The sequence below is a fragment of the Sus scrofa genome, chromosome 3 (genome assembly GCF_000003025.6).
Source record: "Sus scrofa isolate TJ Tabasco breed Duroc chromosome 3, Sscrofa11.1, whole genome shotgun sequence".
Classification (NCBI taxonomy): Eukaryota; Metazoa; Chordata; class Mammalia; order Artiodactyla; family Suidae; genus Sus; species Sus scrofa.
The window spans coordinates 72,036,187-72,058,576 of NC_010445.4; the positions used below are offsets into that span (position 1 = coordinate 72,036,187).

A 22,390-nucleotide genomic window follows, 5' to 3' on the forward strand; every position below is an offset into this window, starting at 1 on the left:
TGATATATAGTAGGGTGTATCTGTTAACCCCAAACTCCTAATTTTGGATTCAAGTTTAATTCACTAGTTATAATTTCTAGAGGACAAGGCACTGGGTTGGATCCCTTTGAATAGCCGGAGTCTCTTAAGATGAGGTCTCTGTCCCTCCAGCATCTTTACAGTTCAACTAATAAAATAGTCTGGAAGTGCATGCAAAGGATTGGTATGCATGAGTGGTTAACAGAACAAAACAATTGGAAATAAAGATGCATGCCAAGACCACGCCCGTGGCATGCCAAAGTTCCCAGGCCAGGGATCAAACCTGAGCCACAGCAGTGACAAGACCGGATCCTTAACTGCTAGGCCACCAGGGAACTCCGGGGACTGCTCCTGAAAATATAGCTAAGGCCCATCCCAACCCAGTGAATCAGAATTGCCAGGAATGGGACCCAGGGGTCACATTAATTAAGAACCACCAGTGATTGCAACAGTCAACCATCCCAGGCAAGAAGAGCACATAAGGAAAGCCCCTGGAGCAGGTGTCTATGTTTGGTTGGTGGGGAGAGCAAAGAGGTTACTCAAGGCCTGGAGTGTCAGGGGACCTGCTGTTTTAGGTCAGTGTGGCCACAGCAGGGAGGAGACAAGATTGGTGACAAATTGGAGGCCAGAGCCTATTGGAAGTGGGCCTTTATTCTCTAGGCAGTCAGAGCCATGTCAGTTTTGAAAGGGATGTTTTAAGAAAATTAATCTCAAAAAAATAAAATAAAAATAAAAAAGGAGTTCCCGCCGTGGCGCAGTAGAAACCACAAGTAGGAACCATGAGGTTGTGGGTTTGATCCCTGGCCTCACTCAATGAGTTAAGGATCTGGCATTGCCGTGAGCTGTGGTATAAGTCACAGATGTGGCTTGGATCTGGCGTTGCTGTGGCTGTGGTGCAGGCCGGCGGCTACAGCTCTGATTCAACCCCTAGCCTGGGAACCTCCATATGCCGCAGGTGTGGCCGTAAAAAGACAAAAAGACAAAAATAAATAAATAAAAGAAAATTAATCTGTGCATTGTAGAATACTATTAGGTGGCCTTATACTCGCCCTCTGCACTGTTGACATTTGGGGCTGGATAATCCGTGTTGTTGGGGTTTGCCTGTGGACTAAAGGATTAGCATCCCCGGCCTCTCTACCCACCCCCACAGTCATGACAATCAAAAATATCTCCAGACATTGCCATATGTCCCCCAGGGTTGGGGCGGCATGAGGGAAGAGGCAAAATTAAAAATCACTTATGAAGTTGCCATTTTTATAGGTGGAAAATGGTTAAAATCAGCATTTCATATGGTCCTACCTAATACCAGTAAATAATAGTAAATGTTAGTAAAAACTAGCATTTACTGAGCTTTGCTTCATGCCAGGCACCGCTCTAAGCAGCATCCACATGTTAGGTCCCCGAATGACCCCATTAGTTGGGCGAAGAGCCCGCATTCAGACCTGGCCTGTCTGGCATCCGCAGCTGTGTTTTTAACTAGGATGCGTGAGGGTATCAGACGAGGAGCCCAGGAGGGACTAGGGACCGGGAGAGCCTGCCACCATTAGCAGTGGGGGAGGGCTTTCCTCTTCCCGAGGTGCAGCCGTGTGGGCCTGGGCAGGCTCCTCGGGGTGCCTCTCAGCCTCACCTGGAGAGGCAGCCTGGCCACCTTCCTCCTGGGAGGACTGGGTGGAGCCGCCAGGTCGCATCTGCAGAGCTCAGAGCCCTCCCCACCCCGTAAATCCAAAGCACAAGGATGAGAGGAGTCACCGCCACCATCATTCATGATTATCATTCTTATTAAAATACACGTAGGAGCCTCCAAGGGAACGATGGGAGTATTTTTCTTAGTAGCCTGGTCATCGTGGAAAAACACTGGCCCTGCCAGAAATGTTGCCCTTGACCCAGATCTCAGGAGGCCTCCCAGTGCAGCAGGTGGAAGGCCGTCTCCCCTCCAGCAGTGCCCAGTGCCAAGCCCCGCGCTACCCCAGGCTGTGCCCTGGGAGGTTCTTCTTTGGAGAGAGAGTGGAGTTCTGGCCAAAAGAGTATCAGAAGCTCAGTTTTTCCACCAGAAATTTTGAGAGCCGGCAGCCTGGAGCCTGGATCTGCAGATGACCCCAGGCAATAAGCTTTCCCATGGCCCAGCACACATCGCCTGGCAGAAGTCTTCTGAGAGCAGGGGGCAGGTGGCTCTCTTGTTCTCCTTAGTCTGGGACCCAAGCCCCGCTAGTGGCACAGGGAGATAATTGTCCACCACGTTTACTCAGCATTACCTGTTGGGGATCAGGACAACCGCCTGTCCCTCTCCCCACTCACACTGTGACTATCACTGACAATAATAATAGGAAGCGCTCAGTAAAAGCTGCAGCGCTGCAGCAGGCCCGGCTCCCAGCAGTCCGCATGCCGTGACTCACAGAGTCCCCCTAGCCTCCCTCTCAAGTGGAGATCCTCGCCCTTAGTGTGCAAATCAGAAAACTGAGGCTCAGAGAACTTAAGGCAACTCACCCAGGGTCCCAGAGCCAGCACATGGCAAAGCTGGGATCCAGTCCCACGGATTCCAACCCCCAAACCCAGGTCCTCAGCTGCTGCCCCAGAGGGCACGCAGCCTCGTCTTCACAAAATTCTCCTCAAACAGCTAAGCTCTTGTTTCCAGGAAGGGTGCTGGCACCTTCCCCCTGCAGGTAAACGTCCCTCCAGAGGAAGGTCAGGGTCATTCCCCAGCTCATTGCCCAGAGCACAGACTCTTAAGGAATCCGTCCTGTGGGCCACAGGCAGGGTCTATGGAATCAGCCGAGATACTTTTGCAGTTTGAAAAAGCTGACCATTCCAAAGGCAATAGTTTGCATCTATTGACCCCAAATTCCCAATCCATCCCACTGGGGTTAGTAGGTACAAACTGTTGCCTTTGGAATGGATAAGTAATGAGATCCTGCTGTGTAGCACTGGAAACTATGTCTAGTCACTTATGATGGAGCATAATAATGTGAGAAAAAAGATTTTACACATGTATGTGTGACTGAGTCACCTTGCTGTACAGTAGAAAATTGACAGAACACTGTAAACCAGCTAAAATGGAAAAAATTAAAATCATCATAAAAAAAAAAGAAAAAGCTGACCGTCCATGGGGAGGCGTGGCCACGCAAGCCTCTACCACCTCTTTGCCTCAGTTTCCCCAGTAGATCTTGGCCCGGGGCAGTATTCACTCCACAGACATGTTTCACCTGCCGTGGAGAGTGGTCCATATTGTTCTTTGGTGGTCTGAATTAGCTGTTAGCATTCTGGAAGTCAGGCTTCACATCTCCAAGCAAATGCCCAGCTTCCCTAGAACACGGCCTGCCCCCTCCAATTCTCCAGTTTCCACCTTTCCCTGATGCTCCCCAACACTGAAGCCATCATCAGCCCCTCAATATCTGTTGTCCCCTCTACTTGGCTCACACCAGCCTGCCTTGCTCACTTCTGCCACCGCATGAGCTTATAAGCTCAGTGCAGCAGGACCATGCCTCATACCTTTTTGTATTTATAGTGCCTAGAAGAGGGTTCTCATTCATTAATTCTCATTAGTCCAGAAACTCAGAGTCTATGCAGAGAAAGCAAAATATGTTGTCCCCACTCTTAAGAACCACCCCAACTTTGGGGAGCTGACACACTCCTAGTCGATAAAACTGACAGACCTTGAGGTAAGGCCACGTTAGAGCCTTACAAGGACAAACCCACAGGGCCCCAAGATTAGAGTCTGAAAAGAGGGAGCGCTTCTAAAATATTGTCATTCTTAAGCTTTGTTTTCCCTGAAAACAATAGTCCTCAGGTTTCCAGAGAATGAAAATGACATCTCACACTAAAATATGAAATAAAGGGGAAAAAAAAAAAAAACTTAAAACAACTAGTCAGAAATCACCAAAGGTAGTGAACATTATCCTTAAACATTTATGCTGCAAATGACCCCTAGATTGTATTGTTGGTCCCCCTTTAATAAATCCCCACTAGTAGCCAACTACTTCAGAAGACAAATAGGCAAAGAATTTCCAAAGGCAGTAAGTAAAACCATAGAAGTGCAAGGTCAGGACTCAGACACCAGTTTTTCCCTGAGGCAGATTCTGCAAACAGTTGGTCTGCTGCCTGCAGAAACCTTCAAACAAAGGAAAACAGTTGAAGGAAGCCACCCAGGTGACACATTTTAAGGGTTCCAGTGTTGGCAGCCAGTGGCAACTGGTTGAAGTGTCCGAATGTTCCTCAGTGACTGACTTCCTGACAACTTTCCCACAGCAAAGTGGGAAAACACACTGCTGTCAGCCAAGAAAAACATTCCACATGGCTCTGGCCACGGTACCTTCCAGGGGGAATCAGAACAGACACCCAGAGAGCAGGGACCACCATCCCCTCGGGAGCCTGTGTGACAGAGAACTCAGCCTCCCAAGAGATCAGGATTGGGGAGTCGTTTTCTTGTGGGTGTTTGAGCCACTTTATGTAGATCTGCTGTCATCTCATCAGCCAGCAGATGGTGGGGTATAGGGATTAAGTTAGGGCATCACCCAACCACAAGCCTGGAAAAAGTGCCCGCCCTCTCGCTATCCCACCAGAAGCAGATGCTGAGGGTTGCACAGCAGGCAGGATAACGCAGCAGGTTAAAGGCACAGATTTGGAGGCCAGACAGACCTGAGTCTCTTATACAAGTGACTTGGCACCAGTAAGCCTCCGTTTCCTGATGTATAAAATGGGGCTATTAGTACTTCTTAGGATGGTAATGAGGACCCAGTGACCACAAGGCAGGTGGAACTTTTGCTGTCCAAGACAGAAGCCACTAGCCATGTGTGGCTACTTTATTTTTTTTTTTTTATAGTTGATTTACAGTGCATTTCTTTCTTCTTGATTCTTATTTTGGGGAAACAGCCTGCATGTAATTCCAGAGCCTCGTTTTAAGAATTAAGAAGACATAATCAGAATTCCAGAGCCGGGTGTTTGGCCATATCCAGTCTAAACAGATGAAATGGAATGGTCCAAGGATATGAGAAAATGGTCAGGGAATTCCCATCGTGGTGCAGTGGTTAATGAATCCGACTAGGAACCATGAGGTTGCGGGTTCGATCCCTGGCCTTGCTCAATAGGTTGACGATCTGGTGTTGCCATGAGCTGTGGTGTGGGTCGCAGACGCGGCTCGGATCCCACGTTGCTGTGGCTCTGGCGTAGGCCGGCAGCTATAGCTCTGATTGGACCCCTAGCCTGGGAACCTCCATATGCCGCGGGAGTGGCCCAAGAAATGGCAAAAAGACAAAAAAAAAAAAAAAAAGAAAAAAAAAGAAAAAAGAAAATGGTCAGGCTTTCACATATGCCATTCCTCTTCATGATAAAAAAACTCCTATTCTGTTTTGATTCCTTTCTTAAACAAGGGTGCTACATCCCCCATCTCTCCTGCACCCGAACCAGAGGGCCTGGGGTTCAGCTCCCACCCTGGGGAAATGCCCAGAGAGAGACTGGAAAGTGGGGAACGGGAGAGGGGCAGATTTTGAATGGTTAGTTCTCAATTCTGTGTCCTTCAGGTTCTACCTCCATGGTGCTCAGGCATAGCCACACATTAGGGGCACTTGGGGGCCCCCACCAAGTGGATGGGCATCTCCAGGGGTGTGACCATGGCCCTGGCATTTTCCAAAGCTTGCCAGGTGATTCTAAAGTGCATCCAGGTGGGAGCTAGCTGAGTCAAGCATGATTCATTTGTGACCAGTGAGGTGACTCTGCCCCTCCTTGTGTGACTTGTGCTAAAATAATCTGCGTGATTAAGTCTAATATTAGTAGAGGCTTTGGAAATTAAAAAAAAAAAAAAGTATGTCACCAGACTTTTTCTTGCTCCCCCCAATAAAGAACAACAACACTGTAAATCAAGTATATTCTTGAAAGAAAGGAAGGAAGGAAGGAAGAAAGAAAGAAAGACTAACTTTAAATAAGGTACATAAAAATTGGGCTTTGGGATAAAGAGACTTTTCCATTAAGCAGCCTTAAGGACAGAAGCTATATGCTCCGGAATCACAGGTGATAGCCGTAGCAGCAATTTTTGCAGTATCCCTTGTTTGCCATCATCTGAAGCCCATACAGTACCTGTTCCTTTAACATTAAAATGATTAAGTTTGGTTAACATTGAGAAAAATCTATGTTCCAGGAAAATATACTGTATTTATCCTCTGACTCCTTCTGGCATCTGAACTGGGGTCTGGCAGCTCAGGAGACCAGGTTTAAGGGAATCATAAATGTCGACACCCCTGGAGCCAGCCCTAGTACAATAGCACACACACCAGGACCCTTAATCCACCTTCATTTTCCTTGTTCTTCAAAGGTCTTTTAATCTGAAAGTGAAGGTGACAAGCAGGTTACTTCATCAAAAGATAGACTCTTAAAAAAAAAAAGTTTAACTATCATTGTCATGTCTGGAGGGTAGAACAAAACCTTTAAATCCCATGTGTGATGTTTGGTGCAAGACCGCTCCTTGGGGAAGTCCCGTGTGGGAAGGAAGCCACCCCACCTGAGAAGGGAGTGGTGATCAAACATTTTTATTACAATAAGAAAGTCACCCTAGACAAAGGAACCTTGTGTAAGCTAAGTATTTTCTACTGAGAAGAATCATATGCTTGGAGGAGAAAAAGAAAGTGTCTGCAGCAGAAAATGACTGTCACTTCCTTATAACTAGAACATGTCCTGAGGAATCATCATGCAAGAATCACTGCAGTTCCCACCCCAGAATCTGGGTGGGGGGAGTTTAACATAAGTGAGAACTACATGGAAGAAGCAGTATTAGCCTTCAGTACATTAGAGGGGGCTGTTACTGAAAAGATTGATGCCAAAGAGTCTCCAAATAGTAGCAACACCAGTGATACTATCACCTTGTGTTGGTATGGCCCTTTACAGGCTGCATGCACGTTCACAATAATTATTCTGTGCCCTTACTAATCCTCTAGTGGAGAGAGGGCACCTTGTGGGAAATGAGGACCAGGATTCCTAAGAGACTACTGGCTTTTCAAGTCCTACAATTACCAGATAGTGTTGCTAGCTCCTAGTTCAGTACCCCATGCACTGGACCACCTAGTAAATGCTTGCAAAACTAATTAAACTTAACGAAGAAGACAAAAAAGCAAACCACAGTCTGTCTCCTGCTGGTTTAGCATGTTTTCTTTCTCTCATCACTAGAAATTCTGAATACACATGCTGAGTTTAAAAATAACCTGGATTTTTATGAACTACCAAAATGAACTTCATGTCATAAACATTTTCCGCCTTCCTCACTCCCCCAGGATTTGGCATGGTAACAATAATAAGAAGGGTTTCAGCAGCATCTTTCCCCCTCAGATGATAAGCTAATGCGTTACCCCTGTTCTCCAAGCAAGAGGTGCCTGTGCAGGGGAGTAGAAATGATTTTGCTGAAGCCTTTATCTCCAAGAGCAAAGGCTGGAGGAGCCCCTTTGGGTTTGGGTGCCTCCAGCCCAGCCTTCCTGGGGAGTGGGGAGAATGAGACTTCTGCCTGGAGAGTGTGCTGACATCCCTGTCTTTCTCAGCTGCCACTCTGGGTACGTCGGCGCACGCTGTGAACACGCAGACCTCCTGGCGGTGGTGGCCGCCAGCCAGAAGAAGCAGGCCATTACCGCCTTGGTGGTGGTCTCCATAGTGGCCCTGGCTGTCCTCATCATCACATGTGTGCTGATACAGTGAGTCTTTGCTGCCCCTGAAGCCAGGACCCCACCTGCCCTCCTGGGGCCATCTGCAGGGAGCCTGGATAACAGGGCACGTCGTCACCGCTTTACTGCTCTGTTATCTGATTGGTGTTAGCAAAACAGAGAGGAACTTTGGTGACACCATTGTGATGAGGATGTGCAGGGATGCCAGAGGCACTAGAAATGGCTCCCAGTCTCCTATGCACAGCAATAGCCACGCTTCCTCTCTGCAGAAGGCACTTTGCAAATCCTAGAGCCACTGTTGCTATTACATTAGGTCTTCCCCTTTCCCTATTTCTCTGCCTTCCTCCTCTTCATCCTCCAAAACTCAGTCTCTGCCTGGCATCTTGCAGGAAGCCTTCCTGAGCCCTAGACCAATTGAACTCCTTTTTGGGTATTCCTTAGCCCCATTTGCTTGCCCCCATCTCCCAACTGTTCTGCAAAGGGAGAGACCCTGTGGTGGTATTTCCAGCATCTGGCCAGATTTATTCCCTGGAACTCTCTGGAGATCTCTAAGTCACAGAGCAAGCCCTCAGAGTATGTTACCTCATTGGACACATGCAAGGGACTGACACAATAGCCCAAGGCTGCGATTGGCTCAGCGTAGAGTAATTTGTGGTGGAGACAATAAGTAGACAGGCCCTTCTGGCAGCGTGTTCCTGCAGGAAGCCACACTTGAGCCCTCTGAGGTTGCCTAGGGTTTGGGGCAAGTAAATAAGAATCTCCATCCTGTTTGTTTATTGGTTTGTTGCTATTGAGGCATCTAAAGCACACACTCCTGGTTCTAGTAATGAACTGAGTGCCCCAGCTTGTTAACAGCAGCCACGGCCCACTCACATCCTCCTCCCGGATCAAGCCAGCTTTAAGAGGAGCGGGTTGAGGTCTGCACTGGGCTGGCCTTTCCTTCCTCCACAAGTAGGACATCTACTCCCCTGTGTCTTGAGAAACATGTTGGCAGGTGGCAAATGTATTTTCAGGCTGGGATATGGCTCAGCTTCTACCACTCATGAGGACAGCCCCCCCCCCCCGGGAGCAATCTAATGACCCTGACCTCAAGTCTCATGCCCAGCTGGCTAAGTGTGCACATCCATTATTCCCATAGCCCTGCTTCTGTGGCCAGGAGGGCCCAAGACTAGGTGCCCTCGTGGGCCTCCCCAGAGGAACTGAAAAGAGACTCGTGCCATACTCTCTGATGACACGAACAACCCAGGATAGCCAGGCAGCCTCTAGTCCCAGGGAGACAGCCTTCTCATCTCTCCTCTGTCCTTTAGAAAAGTCCATCCTTGCTAGAGATCAAATTCAAAATCGCTAAGGCAGCATCTAAGCCCTCACTCCCTCCAGGCTGCTGTTTTTGCCCAGGCACCAAGTCCCTCCTGAGTGGCAGAGGTGGTTGGGACCAGTTCATCCCATGCCAAAGGGATCTAGAGGCCTGGATCTCACTGTCTGGGAAGTGCCTGAGGCTGGCACCCCTGGCTGGGTAACTGCAAGACAGCGGTCACTGGTCATCTGGATCAAGGCCTAGGTCCCTCTTGCATGGGGTAAGCTGGTCCCAACCTAGACTGTGTTCCTCAGGAGGCACCTGGGCACACTGCTCTGGCCACCCATGGCAGATTGGGCAGAAACGTCACAGGGTCCCTTCTCAGCTCTGCTGCCCAAAGTTTCAGCAGCTCCAGTAACCTTTCAGGGCAGTGCGGAGAGAGTTGGGGTGGGGGTAGTGCCTCTCATTTCCTCCTCTGTTTCCAGGCTCATGTCAGTCAGGAGACCTGCCCAGCCCTCGTCAGTGGATGTGTAGGTTGTATATACAGTGTCAGATTGAGCAGAAACAAAGTCCTCCGAGGTGTCCCAGGGGAACAGGCATCAGTGTTTGTAGCTGTTTAAGGTCATAGTGCTTTCTTCTCTGCTCTTCTCTCGGGTCCTCTGGCTCTTTTTTCAAGCTGACTCTGCAGACCATTCATTCCTGCCTGCAGAGGAAGGCCGGAGCGTTCATGGCCCTGACGCTTCAGGACTCCAGGCAGCAGGTACACTGAGAAGATGAGTCTTCCACGGCCTCAGAAAAAGCCTTGAAGCCACGGGGATGCATGACTCATTTTTTCATTCCTTCCATGGGTCCACGCAGCCCACACCCGCAGTCCCTGCTTCGCTGCTCTCACTTCCTGATGGATGACCCCCCCTTCCCAGCTCTCACAGCCCTGCCAGCCTGAAGCGGCCACTGCTGATCCTGACAGCAGTTCTGAGATTGTTACTTCATTTCTGGGGTTCCTCAACTGCTGCTTTGCGGAGCAAAAGTGACAGGTCCCCTCTGACAACTGGAGCCAGGTTGCCCTGCCAACCCAGAGCAAAGGGGCCACATGGAACTGGTCCTTCCGGGTGGCCAACAGGTGCTTCCTTGGGTGTCCAGCTCCCACCCCAGAGGCCACTGCCCTGCAAATTCCTCAGCCCCCTGCTGGGTCTGTCCCTCCAGAGGCCTCACGGGAAGGCTGGGTTCAAGCCCAGAGCTGCTCAGTAGGTCCCTTGGGCAGACGCTGTGCCAGCCAGGCACTCATGCCAGGCTCCTCCCCAAACCATGTTCTCTGCATCTTTGCAGCTGCTGCCAGGTCCGAAAACACTGTGAGTGGTGCCGGGCCCTCATCTGCCGGCACGAGAAGCCCAGTGCCCTCCTGAAGGGAAGGACCGCTTGCTGCCACTCAGAAACAGGTAAGGGGCTGCGTTGAGGAAGGGCCTTTTCCCCTTGGGAGAAGGACCAGCTCCTCCGATCAGGGCAGAAGTTCTTGGAGGATGAAGCAGAAAGAAGGGAGAAAAAGAAGAGGCTGTTTATCCCACCAAGTCAGCTTTAGTTTATTTGAATCTTTATTTTACTCAGAAGCGACCTCTTTTATCCCTGCTGGTGACTGTGTGACTTTAACAATAACTTAACCTCCCTGAGCCTCTGTTTGCTTTTTTTTTTTTTTTTTTGTCTTTTTGCTATTTCTTTGGGCCGCTCCCGCGGCATATGGAGGTTCCCAGGCTAGGGGTCGAATCGGAGCTGTAGCCACCGCCTACGCCAGAGCCACAGCAACGCGGGATCTGAGCCCGTCTGCAGCCTACACCACAGCTCACGGCAACGCCGGATCGTTAACCCACTGAGCAAGGGCAGGGACCGAACCCGCAACCTCATGGTTCCTAGTCGGATTCGTAACCACTGCTCCACGATGGGAACTCCTCTGTTTGCTTATTTAAAAAATTTGCAAATTGAGTAAGTACTGATATAAAGTACCTGGTATATTGTCTCACAGGCTGCAGACATGCAACAGATGTTCATTCTCTTGAGAAATCATCTTTCCCATCAGGGAAATGAGGGAGTTGGCCTCTCTTGAAGCTCTCGAAGGACGCAAAAGTCTTAGAATCCTGTGATCTTCATTCAGTTGACCATTGTTTCATGAGTGTTTTCTCCAACATCCACAAAAAATATTGGATGTCTGCACATGAGGCCAAATCCACGTCGCAGGAGCCTTCATCTGAGCATCGCTGGCTCAGGGCTCCTGGAATCCAATAGCAAGTTTATCCAGACCAGCTCTGAAAAGTCTGACTCCCACCAGTATTTCTGGAACCCTGGTTTGTCCAATAGTGCCCAGCATAAATTCCTTGTTAGGAAGTGGGGGGTCAGGAGACAGTCACCACAGGCTTGTCCACCTGGGGGCGTCCTTTTCTAGTTAACAGTCTGCATTCCAGAGGCTCAAGGTTGCCTGGCAAGGGCAGGAAGAAAAGCCATTGAGGGAGTTCCCATTGTGGCTCAGCGGTAACAAACCCAACTAGTGTCCATGAGGGCTCAGGTTCAATCCCAGGCCTTACTCAGTGGGTTAAGGATCCGGCATTGCCGTGAGCTGTGGTGTAGGTCGCAGATGCAGCTCGGATCCCAAATTGCTCTGTGGTGTAGGCCAGCGGCTGCAGCTCCAATTCAACCCCTAGCCTGGGAACTGCCTATGCCTCAGGTGCGACCCTTAAAAAAAAGACCAAAAAAAGAAAAGCCACTGGGAAGCTGCATCACTGCCGTGTTCATTAGGCCTCCTGGTGATCTGATCTGGAAGGAACTGAAGGCCCAGAAGCACCCTTTACTTGGTCTTCATTTCAAGATCCATAGTCATTGTGCATAAGCGGTCTTTCGATTCAGGAAGGTGCTGATTCATCAGTCTTCACAATAGCCTCATGGAGGAGGGCATGTGTAAACTAAGTCTGCCCAAGGCCTGCATGGGTCCCACCCTGAGGCCCTGGGGCGCTAGGATGAGACCAAGGGCCTCTGAAGGCCCCACTCATATCTCCTCCTCTACACCGGGGGACCATCCATGGAGCTAATGAGGGCAAATGTTCTTATTTTGTCTTTTAGCAGCAATAGGAAAAGGGTGTATGCCTTTTAAGAAAATTTAGAGTAGACGTGCCCGTTGTGGCTCAGTGGTTACACCCAGCTAGTATCCATGAGGATGCGGATTCGATCCCTGGCCTTGCTCAGTGGGTTAAGGGTCCAGTGTTGCCATGAACTGCAGTGTAGGTTGCAGCCTCAGCTCGGATCCTGAGTTGCTGTGGCTCTGGTATAGGCTGGCAGCTGCAGTTCCAATTCTACCCCTAGCTTGGGGACTTCCATACGCCACACATCAGCTCTAAAAAGCAAAAAAAAAAAAAAAGAGTAGATTTTGTACCATCAGTCTGCTCCTCTCTAGAGTCCTTTAGGGTAGAGTAAATTTCTTATTCATGTCCTTCTGCTCCACCCACATCTAAGAGTAGGTTAGCTTTGAACCTGGGATGGGTCTGACCTTCCAGAGATGGTCACCAAGGCTGAAGCCCCTCTCTGAGATAACAGGTACCTCCCCACCTCCAGAGAAACCATGGGACGACCAGGGCAGGAAGATGTTCAGACTGGGCTGGATTCAGGGGCTGCTGGGGACTGGGGGCATGCTGCCCCCCCATGACAGAGCCAGGATGCCTTCAGGGCCCAGCCCTGAGAAGCAAGGGGGTCTATGTCTGAAGGGCCTTAAGGAAGCCATTTTGTGGCCAGAGCCCCGACCAGCTCATGAGCTGCCCACTAAGCCATCCCTGTCACCTCCCATTGGAGAAGGCCCTTACCCCAGCATGCACCCCTGTCCTCTTCGGCCATAGCCCGTTTCCCTTTCGGTCCGCTTTGCCTTGGGCACTGAAAGCACAGTGCCAGGAGCTGCTGCCCCTGAGGAGGGACCTCAGAATGTGGCTTGGACAGCCCAAGAGAAGCTGGTGACTTTGGCTGGGGCCTCCCCAGGTATCTGTCCCAAGCCTGTTTGCCCAGCCTGGCTGGGGTCTGGCCCGCAGAGCTTAACCTGTTTTTCCTTCTGTCCAGTGGTCTGAGGAGCCCAGAGGAGGAGTCCTGCCAGGTGGCCCGCGGCAGCCTGAGGAAGAAAGGACTTCTTGAGGTCGGGACAGCAAGGGCGGCCTGGGACGTGCCCACAGACCTTCCCGACTCTGCCTGCGATCGCCTATGCGGCCTTTGCATCTCTTGTGGGCCTTTCTTCCAAACTCTGTCAAGAACTCTGTCTGCTTGGGTTTATGCAGTGTGACCTGGAGAAGAAATCAGTGCACCACAGCTTAACGACTGGTCCAAAAGGACCAGCACGGGGCGGACCTCCCATTTACCTAGTGAGGTGTGTGCGTCCCATCTGCTTCCAGGGCTGTGTGAGTGTGTTCTGCCATCACGGATGCCAGGCTGTGTTTCTCTTTAATGGGCCTATCTTCCCACAAGGCTCCATCCTACCCGACACCAGAGAGTCCCACAGTTGGTACAGTTTTTTTCTTATCCGCTCATGGGGGAAGAAGGTAGAAAAGGCATAACTGCTTTTTGCTACGTGAAGACACCAGAGGAGGGCACGTCTGCTCTCTGTCCACGAAACCCTCAACCAGCCTGAAGTCTTCCATCGTCGCATGAGGTTGAAGACCTTCCCAAGCCATCACCACCCTCAGAGATGAATTCTTATTTAGTAGATGGAGAATGGTTTTATTTTTAATCTCCTAAGTCAATGTCAAAAATGTAAAACCAGGAGTTCCCATTGTGGCTCAGTAGTAATGAACCTGACTAGTATCCATGAGGACACATGTTCAATCCCTGGCCTCGCTCAGTGGTTTAAGGATCCAGCATTGCTATGAGCTGCAGTGTAGGTCACAGACGAGGCTTGGATCTGGCTTGGCTGTGACTGTGGCGTAGGCCTGCGGCTGTGGCTCCAATTCAACCCCTAGCCTTCGAATTTTCATATGCCTTGAGTATGGCCCTAAAAAGACAAAAAAGAAAAAAAGTAAAACCCTTTCAGACATGTGCAGTAATGATGTATGTATTGCTGGCTAGAAAGTTATACTGATTAGAAATGCCTGGGAGTTCCCATTGTGTCTCAGTGGTGACAAACCCAACTAGTATCTATGAGGATGCTGGTTCGATCCCTGGCCTCCCTCAGTGGGTTAAGGATCTGGCATTGCCGTGAGCTGTGGTGTAGGTCGCAGATGCGGCTCGGATCTGGTGTGGCTGTGGCTGTGGTGTACACCAATGGCTACAGCTCCAATTCACCCGCTAGCCTGGGAACTTCCGTATGCCACAGGTGTGGCCCTAAAAACATCAAAAAAAAAAAAAAAAAAAGAAGGAAAAAAAAGAAATGTCTGGTCTTTGGGAGACAGCTGAAGCTTGAGAAAAGCCGCCCAAGATGGGTGGAGATGGAAGCAGATGAATTGCTGATGGGAGCAAAGATCAGGGTTCAGAGGTCATGCCATTTAATACCTGAAGCAGGTAAATGCCCCAGGATACATTCCTGTTGAAAAGTTAGTGGATCTGTCAGTGGAGATCTGGCACCTTGTCGAGGAAGGGAGTATGTGTGTGCGCGCCTCTGCCTGGGGAAACACAAGAGTAACTGCACGGCTCTCTTCTTAAACATGTTCCCCTTCTAGTGGGCCCTCCAAGAAACTGTTTGGAAACAGAGCATTAGCAGAGAGCCACAGGCATTTGGGTCTGCGTCCATGGAAGCAGGACCGGTCACTTATTTTCCATGTTATGACTTGGTGGATTTGATGCTTTATTTTTAAAAAGGAGAAATTGAACTTTCCTGTTTATTTTCAAGCATTAGAAGAAATATCCAAGTGATTTTTTTTTTTTCTTTTCCAGTCAGGATACTGGTTTTATTAACAAAAACCCTAACAAGCCACCTCAACAGTGTGGGTCTCGCTTTTCCCTCAGAGAAGGAAAAATTGTTCTTTGGGTCCTTTTCAACGCAGTGGGCCTGCCTTTGGGAAGCGTGGTTTCCTTCAACTGCGCACAGGAGCTCCTCCCTAGGAACTGTCATTAAAATCTGAAACAGGGAGTTCCCATCGTGGCTCAGCAGTTAACGAATCTGACTAGCATCCATGAGGACGAGGGTTCAATCCCTGGCCTCGCTCAGTGAGTTAAGGATCTGGTGTTGCCGTGAGCTGTGGTGCAGGTCACAGACTCGGCTCAGATCTGGCATTGGTGTGGCTGTGTTATAGGCCGGCAGCTGTAGCTCTGATTAGCTGTAGCCTGGGAGAACCTCCATATGCTGAGAGTGCGGCCCTAAAAAAAAAAAAGGCTTAATTTAAAAAATCTGAAACAGGAGGAGTTCTCTTGTGATGCAGTGGGTTAAAGATCTGGCATCGTCACTGCGGCAGCTTGGGTCACTGCTGTAGCGCAAGTTTGATCCCGGGCCCAGGAACTTGCACACACTGCAGGTACAGCTAAAAGAGAAAAATAAAATAAGCAAAATAAAATTTGGAAACAGAATAACAATGAAATAATATATAAACTCCTCATGTCAGGGAACTCTTTATTCACTAATAGTGGAAAAATGGAAGATTTCTACCTATTAACCCTCCAGTGCATCTAGCTCCTCACAGCGAGAAAGTGATCTGTAAACTCTGCCAAGGTGGCTTGAAATTTCTACCAACTCATTTTGTCCTCCCCACATTCTTCTGCCCCAGTCTGTCTATCTCAATGAATTCTCTCTGTATTCCTTACAACCGAGACAATGATATGACCCATGTCTTAATTCTGGCACTTTCATTGAATGATGCTGCGCCCGAGGCACCAAGAGCAGAAATGGGATCTGTTCACCCGCTGGCCCTCGACAGTGTCACTGACACAGCTCCTGGGGTTTTGGTCATAAAAGAACATAGGCTCAGGTGTGCATTCCTTAGGCCGGTCCTACAGCAGCAGATCTGCGGGCTGAGGCTTGACCATAGGAGACCATCGCAGTTGACACTGGTTTGCAGACCCCAGTTTGTATTCCCTCTTCTCATCAGGCTCTCCTGAAAGTCTGATTGCCGTTCAGAGAGACTCGTGAAAGTGGAGTAGCATCATGTGTTTTTAATGTGAGATCCCGCTTGTACTTTGGGACAATCTGCCTCAGTCTTTTAGAAACTCTTTGAGGTCTGGTTGCCTTGAAAGAACATGAACTGAGGTTGAGAACATCCTGTGGGGTTTTCTCCCCCTCATGGATGGAAGGATCAGTGTAAGTCCAAGAGCCTTTGCAGAAGGATGAGAAGATGAGGGTGGAAGCAGAGGCAACCTTCTCAGTTCGCTGGGGGGACTTCACTTGCAGTGTCTGTAAATGCTCCAGTTCAGCAAGTACCAGCTGCCAGTGCTTCCCTTCTTGTGCCTGTACCACCACAGCGTGCACGGGCACAAACGTGTGCCTCCCCAGAAGTGCCTCTCAGAGCAGCAGGTCTGAAAAGCATTGGAAGCAGAAACTGGGGTGAAGGCAGGCCGGGTCAGCCCTTTGTCCATGCTCCAAGAGATGAGAACCTCGCTTCTTTACTGATTTCTCTTTCAGAAATCAGATGGCCAACAATCATTAGATTTTTGTGCCATTCATAGTATTGGGACTTCTTGGGTTAGCTATAAAAGTGCCCCCCTTTCAGGTTAAAAATCATCTTCTAATCCATCTCTGTAGGCACCGTGTGTTTCCTTGCCTTTTAGAAAGCCCAGTTCAGCGTTCCCGTTGTGGCTCAGCAGGTTAAGAGGATGCAGGTTCAATCCCTGGCCTCGCTCAGTAGGTTAAGGATTCAGCATTGCCACAAGCTATGGCATAGGTCACAGATTTGGCTCGGATCTGGTGTTGCTGTGGCTGTGGTGTAGGCCAGCAGCTATAGCTCCAGTTGAGACCCCTAGCCCAGGAACTTCCAGATGCCTCAGGTGCCACAGTAAAAAGGGGAAAAAAAAAAGCCGAGTTCATTATGATTAGGGAGTCATTCCCAAGAGCTGACCTGGTAAGCAGCCACACACCTGAGGGTGGGGAACAAAGCTGTTTCCAGTGTGTCTCAGGAGAAATGAAAACCCCCTCGCTTAAAAAGGGGGGGTGGAGGGAGTGCTTCCACATCTTTTATGGAGCCTGGATTCTCCCACTGCTTCATGGGCTGTGACTTCCTTAAGCATACTGGCCGGAAACATCGTCTTCTAGATGGAAGGTTATATAGCAGCCTGTTGTATCTGGGAGACACTTCGGGACCCACGTCACGTGTAAGCAAGCCAGATAGGAGCTTGTCATAGTGGCCAGCAGAGGACAGGGCGGAATGTCCCCAGAATCTATTTTCCCGTGGGAGGAGAAGGTGGAATTGACATTCCCCCACACACACTGGGGAAGGAGGAGGTGTGATTCTAGAGTTTCTTGGGAGCCTGTTGTTTGCAGGCAGAGAAAGCGTCTGGCATCTTCAGGTTTCTGAGGTCCAGCGTGCCTCTGTGCGCACGAACCCCTGTCCGCTCTTCCAGGCAATTTTGGCAGCAACTGTTCAATGAGGCTCCAACCCTGCTCAGGAGATCCCAACCCTGTAGTAGGATCTGGGCCTTGATTTCTCCCAACCTGCTCAGTGGAGGAGGGGACAGGGGGATGATTCAAAAGCCCAGGACTGAGGGGGACATCCCAGAAACAGGACCAACACATACGTTTGTTCTTATTGTTCTAACGTAAGACCTGTTCTCTCTAGCCACTGATTTTACCAGGCTTTCTAAAAGATCTCGTGGTAAATACACACATGGTACTGAAAACAACCCCTCTACCCAGTGTAATAATTTACTGAAGTATTCAACTCTTCATTACCTTTATGATAGCAAACCTGATGCTTTTTTTTTAAGAACTTGTTACTCTGACTTCTGTATATGTTGCACTGAAAAGGTTAATATTTAATGTTTAATTTATTTTGTGTGGTAAGTTAATTTTGATTTCTGTAATGCCTTAATGTGATTAGCCATTCTTTTCCTTAATATCTGAATTATAGTTATTTAAAGAGTAGTGAGCGATATAAAATGCAGTTGTGTTTTTCAGTAATATGTATTGTTGTTCAGTTGTACTGTACCTTGTTTGAAAGGATGAAGGAATGAACTCTTTTTTTTTTCCTAAATCGAGACTGGAGCTTTTCTTTCATGAGATTGGGATATGGCTGAAGCATATTAAGATTTTTCTCTGCACATGTCAGTGATGAGGGGGGGAAAAAATAGATGCTCTTTTGCAAAATGTGGGACTCCTAAAATTAACTATAGTTGATCCCTGTCTGCTTGTAAAAACAAAGTTCTCTGAAGTTCTTCTCAATACATAAGTACTTCATTTACTAAGTGTCCAACAATATGCTAATTAGTGTGGAAGGAAAAAATTGAAATAATCTCTGCCCCCAAAGGAATCAAAATCTGGCTGAGAAGGTCAACGGACCTGCAGAAAGGAATTCCACACTAATTCCAGACAAAATGAAAATAAAGCCCAACACTGTAAGATAGAGAGCGTGTGTTCACAGCTATAGTTCTCCAAGCATGGTCCCCAGATCAGTAGCCTTGGGAACCTGAGTACTTCTTAGGAATGCAAATTTCCAGACCCCACCCCACACCTATTAAACTCTGGAGATGCCCCAAGGCCCCTCCACCTTCCAGACGATTCTGATACATGCTCAAGTGTGAGAACCACTGTGCTTTGGGGCTCGGTGAAGGGCAAATTCATGTGGGGCTGCAGTTTTTAGGAAAAGCTTTCTAGAGCTTTTCAGAGGAGGTGAAACAAAACACAGTTTACCCCTTAGTGTTCAAAGTTAATATCCATCAGGAGTTCCTGTTGTGGCTCAGCGGTAACAGATCCAACTAGTATCCATGAGGACCCAGGTTCAGTCCCTGGCCTCACACAGTGGGTTAAGGATCCGGTGTTGCTGTGAGCTGTGACGCAGGTGGCAGACGCAGCTCAGATCTGGTGTTGCTGTGGCTGTGGCATAGGCTGGCGGCTGCAGCTCTGATTGGACCCCTAGCCTGGGAACCTCCATATGCCGTGGGTGCGGCCTTAACCAGAAAAAGAAAAAGAGTTAATACCCATCAGACAGTATGATCTCGAAGGAAGGGCTGCACTCATTTGGCTCTTCTCTGTTCAGACTAGTTGAAGGAAAAAAACAGCCTGGCCCTCTTCCTCCACACCTCACTCACACCCCCGTTCCCCACCTCCCCGTTTCTGACCATAAGGAACTCTTCCAAAACTGTCAACCCAGTTCTTACAAGCACGGCTGCGCTTGAGTTCCCTTGGTTAAGCCTCTGCTCCTCTGACCCACCTGTGGACTCTGCATGTGCAGCATAAGCTCAGGGAGAAGCGGTGGAAAGTGAAGCAGTTGCTGTGTGATGCACGGTCTGGGTCCTAAGGAAGGTTCCGCTCTGTGTATGAGGGATGAGCAGGTGCAGCTCATGGTCCAGGCCAAAGAGGGCTTGGGATTGGCCTAACTTACAGGGAGACAGCAGCCCAGCTACGGCCTTTTCCAAGTGCCTTGGCCTGGTATCTGTCCCTCAGCAGAGCCTTTACCACCTTGGAGGAGCGAGAGGGAGAAACCTCTGCCCATACTCAGTGTCCCCCTGGTGGCACTAGTCAGTCTTCAGGGACATCCCCAGGCCCGATTTTTTTTTTTTTTTCCCTTTTTCTTTTTAGGGCCACACCCATGGCATATGGAGGTTCCCTAGCGAGGGGTTGAATCAGAGCTGCAGCTGCCAGCCTACACCACAGCCACAACAACGTGGGATCCAAGCCACGTCTGCAACCACAGCTCACGGCAATGCCGGACCCTTAACCCACTGAGCAAGGCCAGGAATTGAACCCCTGTCTTCAAGGATACTAGTTGGGTTCGTTTCCACTACACCACAACGGGAAGTCCCCAATTTCTAAATCATTGGATTTTCTACTTAGCCCCTTCCTTCTCCTCCTCTCTGATTTCCAAGCCCTCCTGCCAACACTGGCTCTGCCACTACCAGTGTCTGGTGGCCATGCAGGTGCACTGCACTGAGGGGCTGGAAAAAGCCCCCATGAACTTGGAATCATCCAGACCTTCCCTCATGTATCCAGGTGATTTTGCTATTGCCAACTTGAATCCGTGACCTGACCTAGTCCTGTTACAGCCTAGTCTTTGGGCTGCTATTGGCCCAAACATCAGACCCCTCTTTTGCCTGGTTTCTGTATGTCCTGATTCCTGCCTGGCCCAGAGTGAGGGTGCTGGAGTGTAACCTAGTCTTGCCTCCACTCTGGCTTCTTGCCCAGCAGCAGCCTGGAATTCTAGCACCAGCATTCTTTCCCCGTCTCCTGAAACTCCCTCTTCCTCTGCCACGTTTGCTCTCAGCAAGAGTTGTTCTGTACCTAGCCCCTGAGCTTTCTGTCTCGGCCTTTTATCTCTAGACGTAGGAAATCACGTGCCCATGATCACATAAACTGGGTCTAGCAATGTCTTTTCCACTAGGCTAGTGTCTCTCACCCCAGATGAATTGAATTCTAGAATCTGCAGGGGTGAAGCTGGGGTATCTTTTTTATTTTTTTTATTTTTTTATTTTTTGTCTTTTCTAGGGCCGCACCCGTGGTATATGGAGGTTCCCAGGCTAGGGGTCTAATCCGAGCTACACCTGCTGGCCTACACCACAGCCACAGCAATGCAGGATCTGAGCCGCATCTGCTACCTACATCACAGCTCACGGCAATGTCGGATCTTTAATCCACTGAGCAAGGCCAGGGATCGCACCTGCAACCTCATGGTTCCTAGTCGGATCCATTAACCACTGAGCCACAACGGGAACTCCTGGGGTATCTTTTTCAAATCTTTTCCCCTGATTCTAGTCCAATCCCTACTGCCCTCTGGAATACACCAAGCCCCAGGGAGCTCATGGCCCAGGAGAGGTTTGATGCCTGGGACTGAAATACCCACCCCCTGGTCCATGCTTAAGTATCCATTAATATCCAGCAGGTTAGACCTGGGGAAGCATGGAGGCTTGGACCTCCTTTCAAGTGGGATCATCTAAAACAAAGAAGTGAGGTGTTCCCGTCATGGCGCAGTGGTTAACAAATCCGACTAGGAACCATGAGGTTGCGGGTTCGATCCCTGGCCTTGCTCCTTGGGTTAAGGATCTGGAGTTGCCATGAGCTGTGATGTAGGCTGCAGATCCAGCTCGGATCTGGTGTTGCTGTGGCTCTGGCGTAGGCCGGTGGCTACAGCTCCGATTAGACCCCTAGCCTAGGAACCTCCATATGCTGCGGGAGCAGCCCTAGAAATGGAAAAAAGACCCCCCAAAAATTAAAAATAAATAAATAAATAAATAAGTAAAGCAAAGAAGTGACATAACACCTATGGGAAGAGGGGCCCCTAAGGAGTACCACATGGCTGGGGTTTGAGGTCACGCACAACCGGGTGATGGATTTTTGGAACCAAATTTTGATAGTAGGAATAAAAATATGGTGACATTTATACTGAAAAGTAAACAAGAGAGGAAAAAAATCCTCTCTCCAGGGACATTTACTCCAATAAAAGCCTCAGGCTCAGACAAGCAGCCACACAGGTACCCTAGGGCAGGAAGAGCCCCTGCCACCATGAAGTCCTCCAGGGCAAGCTCAAGTCCAGGGCAGGGAGCCCCTCTCAGGAGGTCAGGGGAGTAGAGTGGCAGACAGGGCAAGGGAACAGCTCCACGCCCTGGGCTGGTCTACCCTGCATGTTCTAGGGAAGGACCCCTCGGGTCTAGAAATGTGACAACGCAGAAGGACAGTGCTGTAAAGAGCTGGTGTATTTAAACCCTGTCCCACCAGAACAGAATAAGCACCAGTGCCCCTCTCCTGCAGCACAGCTCTCCCACTTGCCTCTGTAAAAGAAGCCCCCTAAACAGAGCCCCTGTGATGGAAGGTGGTCCAGAAGTAAAGATGGGATTGGCTGCAGCCCTGCTTCTTGGCTGTCACCCTGGGGTGTCACTGACACTTGCTGAGCCTTCCATGTCTGTCTGTTTAGCTCCTGCCTCTTGAGCTCAGGGAGCTGTTGAGATAAAACTTATAAACTACCACTTGCCCAGCCTGATTCTCGGGATTATAAAAAAAACCTGGTGCCATCCTAAATGCCATCATTGACATGTTGGCCAACTCAAGGGAATCCTTGCTCCACCTCCTCCAATGACATTCAGTTCCTAATAAAAGAAGACACGGGGAGGGGTGAGTGTATAAGGACTATTTTCAGAGAGCCAGTGATAAAGGAGGCCAATCCAGAGGGTTGTGGTTCCAGGACGCCACCTTTGAAGTGGTAAAGGACCCAAAGGAGTGAGGAAAATGGTCCTTGGATGTGGGAAGGTGTTCAGTGTGGCTTCAAGGAGCAGGGCCAGAGGCAACGAGGTTGACCTCAGCTCAGTAGAGGGTCTTTCTCATCATCCAAGCTGCCTCCTGGGCTAGTGCATGTCCCAATATGGA

General features: G+C 49.4%; 1 protein-coding gene across 2 annotated transcripts in view; it reads left to right on the forward strand.

The window, feature by feature from the left end:
- The window catches only part of TGFA (transforming growth factor alpha), a 106,026-nt gene extending 87,955 nt beyond the window's left edge, over nucleotides 1-18,071 (forward strand). The window contains exons 4-6 of one of the 2 annotated variants that reach the window (XM_021085860.1): nucleotides 7,533-7,682; nucleotides 10,273-10,382; nucleotides 13,030-18,071. In XM_021085860.1, the coding sequence (XP_020941519.1) occupies nucleotides 7,533-7,682; nucleotides 10,273-10,382; nucleotides 13,030-13,037 (268 nt within the window). In that variant the 3' untranslated portion in view covers nucleotides 13,038-18,071. 2 annotated transcript variants of the gene reach the window in all.